At 40.9% G+C, this 7,350-nt stretch overlaps 1 protein-coding gene across 1 annotated transcript; it reads left to right on the top strand.

Moving 5' to 3' along the window:
• The first annotated feature begins 5,979 nt into the window (after window positions 1-5,979).
• bdkrb1 (bradykinin receptor B1) lies at window positions 5,980-7,095 on the top strand. Its single transcript, XM_047392911.1, has one exon. The coding sequence runs from the start codon at window positions 5,980-5,982 to the stop codon at window positions 7,093-7,095; it is 1,116 nt and encodes a 371-aa protein (XP_047248867.1).
• The last annotated feature ends 255 nt before the right edge of the window (window positions 7,096-7,350 follow it).

Raw genomic sequence — 7,350 nt, 5'->3', positions numbered from 1 at the left:
TATGACAAAGGCCCATCCTGAAACAAGAGTATCAAGAGAAAGAACACAAATTTGACCAGAACATAAATATTGTGTGCTTATAACAGACTCAAAATTTATTTTTAAATCGCAGGTTAAAAGGATCCACAGTCAAATCAGATACAATGTCATTAATTTCCGTTTCATAAAGTCACATTTCTCAATGCAGATAGCTAACGTATACACGCATGTGTCATATCACATAAAATACAGTTTACCAGCTTGGCAACAGACAAGCACATCTACATTGCAGAGAGGTTTCGTATAAACAATAGATCAACATACGGGATAAAAAAGATTATGATAACACAACTACATAATTTTACGATAATCTGTTTATTTAATTCAGTTTATTTATATAATATTAATTCACAAGAAATGTCTCATGGCACTTTACAAAGTCAATTAATACAATCATACAGATTCCAAGTCAAATACATATTTTCCAGTTGATCCTGGTCATCAAACAGTGCAGTCAGATTCAGTTTATCATTAAATTGGTTAAAAAGTTTTTCTATCTAAGGAAACCCAGCAGATTGCATCCAGTCAGTGACTTGCAGCATTCACTCCTCCTGGATGAGCTATGTAGCGACAGTGGACAGTCACTGGCATTGACTTTGCAGCAATCCCTCATACTGAGCGTGAATGTAGTGACAGTGACCAGGGTTAAACACTAAAAGACAGGGCCAAGTGTAGAAGGTAGAAGGTGAGCATTAAGGTGATGGCAGCAGCAGCTTAACTGGTGTCCCCCTCTAGGAGGGTGCCACAGCTAAACACAGAGCCAGGGCAGGTGTAGCTTCTAGATAGAGAAAAGAGAGAGAACATTGAGTTAAAAGCTGAAATAACAGCAAATAATACAAAATTGGAGAGTAGTAGGAGAATGTAGAAAAGTGAGGGAAAGTGGCAATGATGTCTTTCAGAAGCCCAACTCTAAAGCAAGATAACTACAGAGATAGCTCAGGATAACCTAAGCCACTCTAACTATAAGCTTTGTAGTTTGACGTATTTATACATAATCCTCTTGTTAAGGTGAAAAATATCATGAAATGTTTAAATGTATCTGTAGTGCAAAGATTTTTCACGTTATGTCATCTTCTCAACTCAGCCAGTTTGTAAATATTAGAACTAACTGATATTGACCAAAAATACTCCAAGAGCTAATCAACGACTCATCCAGGAGGTCACAGAAGAGCCCAGAACAACATCTAAAGCTCTGCCGACCTCACTGCCTCAGTTAGGGTAAAAGGTCATGATTCATCAATAATTCAACCTGGAAAGACTCACAAAGAGAAGACAGGGATGCAATTAGAAAAGTTTATTAGTGAATGTTTATATCTTTGGCGCTTGGACCCCAGTGGAAGACGTGAATGGTGAGAATGACATGCACTTGACTGAACATCTTAGGGTTAGATTTAGAGATGTCTTCCCCCCTGGGATCCGATCCTGGTGGTGGATTGGAGGCCTGAGGAGATTTGGAAAGAGTTTGGAAGCCAAATGGTGGAGATGGGGTGGAGGAGGGTCAAAGTTCAGCTGCAGAACGGAGGGTTCCATGGATGAAGATCTTTTAAAGCGGAGCCTTGAAGGATGATTGGCCGGGGAGAAATGCAGACTTGACACTGATTGGTGGAGCAGAGCTGCATGGAGGAGTAATTAGACAAAGCTGGAGGTGATGGTGAGTCTTCCATGTTGAATTTTTATTTAAACTCCATGAAAGAGACACTGGGCAGAAATGGCCTCCATGGGAGAGCTTTAAGGCCAGAACCACTGCTGACCCAAAAGAACACAATGGCCCTTTACCACGAGTTTTGAGAAAATATTCTGCTTACTGATGAGACAAAAGTGGAACTTTTTTGCAGATGTTTGTCCTGTGTGCCTAACGTGACATTAAATAGGGCATTCTTGGTGGAATATCCTCAAATGCAAAGAAATGTGGTTAAAATTTATCCACAGTGATATAAAAGACTAACTGCCAATTATTACAAATTGCTGAAGGCAGCCATTGCTAATGGGATAAACCAACCAGTTGTTAGATTTTGGGGGCCTTCACTTTTTCACATTGGGCAAGCCATTTGCAAACTGCTTTTAGTATTTACTTGTTTTATATTTGATCTTAAAATGTGTTGGTTTAAAACATTTAACTGTGACAAAAAGCAAAAACCAAAGAAATTTGTTTTGGAAAACCACATCACTTCTGTGGTGAAATCCTGGCACACTGCAGTTTAGGATTCTCTCTAGCACATACAGGTCCTTCTCAAAATATTATCATATTGTGATAAAGTTCATTATTTTCCATAATGTAATGATGAAAATTTAACATTCATATATTTTAGATTCATTGCACACTAACTGAAATATTTCAGGTCTTTTATTGTCTTAATACGGATGATTTTGGCATACAGCTCATGAAAACCCAAAATTCATATCTCACAAAATTAGCATATCATTAAAAGGGTCTCTAAACGAGCTATGAACCTAATCATCTGAATCAACGAGTTAACTCTAAACACCTGCAAAAGATTCCTGAGGCCTTTAAAACTCCCAGCCTGGTTCATCACTCAAAACCCCAATCATGGGTAAGACTGCCGACCTGACTGCTGTCCAGAAGGCCAGTATTGACACCCTCAAGCAAGAGGGTAAGACACAGAAAGAAATTTCTGAATGAATAGGCTGTTCCCAGAGTGCTGTATCAAGGCACCTCAGTGGGAAGTCTGTGGGAAGGAAAAAGTGTGGCAGAAAACGCTGCACAATGAGAAGAGGTGACCGGACCCTGAGGAAGATTGTGGAGAAGGGCCGATTCCAGACCTTGGGGGACCTGCGGAAGCAGTGGACTGGGTCTGGAGTAGAAACATCCAGAGCCACCGTGCACAGGCGTGTGCAGGAAATGGGCTACAGGTGCCGCATTCCCCAGGTCAAGCCACTTTTGAACCAGAAACAGCGGCAGAAGCGCCTGACCTGGGCTACAGAGAAGCAGCACTGGACTGTTGCTCAGTGGTCCAAAGTACTTTTTTCAGATGAAAGCAAATTCTGCATGTCATTCGGAAATCAAGGTGCCAGAGTCTGGAGGAAGACTGGGGAGAAGGAAATGCCAAAATGCCAGAAGTCCAGTGTCAAGTACCCACAGTCAGTGATGGTCTGGGGTGCCGTGTCAGCTGCTGGTGTTGGTCCACTGTGTTTTATCAAGGGCAGGGTCAATGCAGCTAGCTATCAGGAGATTTTGGAGCACTTCATGCTTCCATCTGCTGAAAAGCTTTATGGAGATGAAGATTTCATTTTTCAGCACGACCTGGCACCTGCTCACTGTGCCAAAACCACTGGTAAATGGTTTACTGACCATGGTATCACTGTGCTGAATTGGCCTGCCAACTCTCCTGACCTGAACCCCATAGAGAATCTGTGGGATATTGTGAAGAGAACGTTGAGAGACTCAAGACCCAACACTCTGGATGAGCTAAAGGCCGCTATCGAAGCATCCTGGGCCTCCATAAGACCTCAGCAGTGCCACAGGCTGATTGCCTCCATGCCACGCCGCATTGAAGCAGTCATTTCTGCAAAAGGATTCCTGACCAAGCATTGAGTGCATAACTGTACATGATTATTTGAAGGTTGACGTTTTTTGTATTAAAAACACTTTTCTTTTATTGGTCGGATGAAATATGTTAATTTTGTGAGATAGGAATATCGGGTTTTCATGAGCTGTATGCCACAATAATCTGTATTAAGACAATAAAAGACCTGAAATATTTCAGTTAGTGTGCAATGAATCTAAAATATATGAATGTTAAATTTTCATCATAACATTATGGAAAATAATGAACTTTATCACAATATGCTAATGTTTTGAGAAGGACCTGTATTGCACTCTACGGTTAAGGCTGACTTCCTACATGAGGTAACAGAACAAACTTTGACTCTTTCCTAAACAAGTTGAAATATTAAATTCCTTGGCCAAGGGTGTAGAAGAATTCAGTTGTATACAAAAGTACTTGCAGCAGATCTGCCTTCTTCATTACTGTGTACGCCTACTTGAAGTCTGTTGTACGGTTCCAGATGGGTCCTTTTTTCATCATTGTGCTGAGCAAACGAGGAGCATTCAAATGAAGCTGAAGGTAAGAACTTCTTAGGTTCCTTTAGAACTATTTTTCTTCTAGGTATTGAATAGACACATGTAATATGCAAAATCTATTGAAATCTTTGTTTAAGTCAGTCCAGGCAGAAATGATTAGAAAGCAGAAAGCATCAAGACGTCGAAAGGAGATATATATATCTGTTTGTTTGTATGTGTGTGGGTATAAAAGCTATAATTTGTTATTAACATGCATTTTATGAAAAGACAGAACCTTTTTTCAGAGTACACTTTTTTTTTATTTTTTACCAAAAGTATTTTCTATTTGCTTAAAGCCAATTTAATAAATCGTTTTTGTTTTTTTAAATGATTGTCTTCACATTCAAAGGTTTGCATACATTTCCTTTGTATTTGACAAAGTTGCCTTTCAAATTGTGTGTATTTAAAAAAACATTTATTGCAAATTTGTTGGCCTTATTATAAGAATGTGCAGAAAAGCACAATAAAGTAAATTCCAGTTTCACTAAGCAGGATAATCTTACATACTCGTACTCGTCGTCTTCCGCTTATCTGGGACCGGTTCGCGGGGGCAGCAGACTCAGCAGGGACGCCCAGACGTCCCTCTCCCCAGACACCTCTTCCAGCTCCTCCGGGTGGAGCCCAAGGCCCAGCCAAGATATGTAATCTTACATATCCAACCTTTTTCCTGAGTTTACTTTTATTAAGGAAGAAAATCCTATATAATTCAAACATTTTTACTTTACGATACATTTTTAGTGGTTGATCAGATTTTCTTATAACTTCTAAGGGAATTCATGACTTTCTGTTTCCCTCAAGGATAATTATGACATGACAAAGAGGCCCATTTCTATAATCACTGACCACAAAGGTGATCATTATTTATCTTCAGCTTGGTCAGCTTTTTTTCAACAAATACTCTGGTTGGCTCAGCTTGGAAGGAAAGGATGGAAGGAAGTATTATGGAGAATGAACCCCCTAAGCTCCCTCAAATACCAGGAAATTTCCAATTTGGATAAAAATTCAAAAAATATGGACAAATCCACATAGTAGGACAGAAAACCCACCTTCTCCCAAGGCCACCAATCTCCACATCTAAATCCTATAAAATCTGTGAGCCAAGCTAAAGACAAGAAAGCAAGAGTGAGGACCCAGGTCTCTGAACACGACAATGGACGGTGGTGTCCAAAGTCAGTCCTAAAAGTCAAGAGTCCTGTTTTAGATGTTGCTCTGAGTATACACACCTGACTCAAATGAATGATTCATTAGCAGGCCTTTGGACAACTTAGTGACATGATGAGGTCCCATTGGAGCAACCAAACATCTACTTTTGTTAGATATAATTATTCACATGAAATCCATGAAATAAATATTCTCATGTTAGGGGTTGGATGTTTGTTAGCTTTGAGTTGTGCAGCTTCAGTAAAAGGTGAAATTACTTCGAGGCAGGCTGGATAGTGGTCTAATTTTTTTGTACTGTTGCCTTGCAGCAAGAAGGCCGTGGACCCGAATCATGGCCAAGGCCTTTCTTCTCATAGTTTACATGTTCTCATTGTGTAGGTGTAGATTCTCTCTGGGTACTCCATCTTTCTCCCTCCACAGGAAAACATGCATGTTAGGGTATTTAGCCTCTCTGTATTGCCTGTATTGCCATGCGCGTGGCTGTTTGCCCGACGTGTCTCTGATGGACGGGCTACCTGTTCTGGGTGTACCTGCCTCTCTATCTGCTCAAATAAGCAGGTATTGACAATGTACAGATGGTTAGATTGTGTTAATTCTTTCGACAAATCTTCAGAATGTGCGTGTGTGATTAATGCAGATTAAACACACCAATGCCATTTTGCTGACAAGTTCTGAATAATTTCTTTGTTTTTCAGCTCATGGAGCAGATTCTGCCAGCACCTACATCCTCAGCAAGGCCTAAAAACAGCAGCTCGTTTCTCCAGTTTGGCCCATCAGAGTTGCCAGACTCCACAGATTGGCAGATGATCCACACCATTGTTCCTCCTTACATCTTCATCCTGTCGCTGTTTGGACTTCTCTTCAACAGCTTTGTCCTAGCAGTGTTTGTGGCCCACAAGGACCGACTTACTGTGGCAGAAATATATCTGAGCAACCTGGCTCTGGCGGACTTCCTCCTCCTGTGTGGACTCCCGTTCTGGGCGATGTACATCTTGAACAGGTTCAACTGGTCATATGGAGATGCTTTGTGCAAACTGATCAACTCCAATATAGTCCTCAATTTCTACACCAGCATCTATACCCTGGTCATGATTAGTATTGATCGCTACTTAGCTCTTGTGAAAACCATGAAGGCGAGGTGGTTGAGACGGACCCTGTATGCTAAGATAATGTGCTTCATTCTGTGGCTGTTGGGGCTGTTCCTCAGTCTGCCAACCATCATTAACAGAAAGGTAAAGTTCATTGAGGAGTACAATACAACTTCCTGTGTTTTAGATTACACCCATGAAAGTTCTTGGAAGCTTGCCCATCAGATTCTGATGAACATGTTGGGCTTCATGCTTCCTCTCCTCATCATTGTTTTCAGCAGCTGGAACATAACCAAGGCTCTCGCTCAGAGAACGGAAAATGCAGCTTTTCATAACTTCAATGATACAAAAGCCACGGTGCTCGTCTATGCTGTCACACTGCTATTTTTACTGTGTTGGGGTCCCTTCCAGATTTTAACCTTCCTCGACACACTCTGTGATGTGAAAGTGCTGGATAGAGCGCTCTGGTCTCACACTCTCAGCATTGGAGAGCAGGTTTCTGTGTATCTGGCCTTTCTCAACAGCATGCTGAACCCTCTGCTGTACGTTTTCTCTGGACAATACTTTAGAAGGAAGGTTAGTGCCGTCTACAGAATGGCTAAGCATCAGCGCAGAGGATCAGACATGACTATATATCAGCGATCTGTAGTGTCAACGCATGTCAATAGAACAGAGCAAATAAGACCAGTGGTGATTTTCAATCCTAAAGATCAAATAGGACTCTAATGACATCCTGCCCTGCACTTTGTCTGCTGTTTATAAAAGCAATGGGCAGGTTGGCACAACTGCTAAACCACTTAACACAAAAATTATGCCATTATCTGCTTATGCAGCATTGTGAGATGATCTTTTATTCCCCACTTTGGGGAAACAATGGATAAAGAGTTGACCTTTACATTCACAGACACATGACACCTGTGTCTGGAACTGTGGACATGCTTTGTGTTTCTGTTTGTTTCTTTTGCTTAATGTTTTTAGTTT

Source organism: Girardinichthys multiradiatus, chromosome 19, assembly GCF_021462225.1.
Source record: "Girardinichthys multiradiatus isolate DD_20200921_A chromosome 19, DD_fGirMul_XY1, whole genome shotgun sequence".
Classification (NCBI taxonomy): domain Eukaryota; kingdom Metazoa; phylum Chordata; class Actinopteri; order Cyprinodontiformes; family Goodeidae; genus Girardinichthys; species Girardinichthys multiradiatus.
Note: the sequence above shows the minus strand (reverse complement) of the source record. Positions and strands in the feature narration are given on the sequence as shown.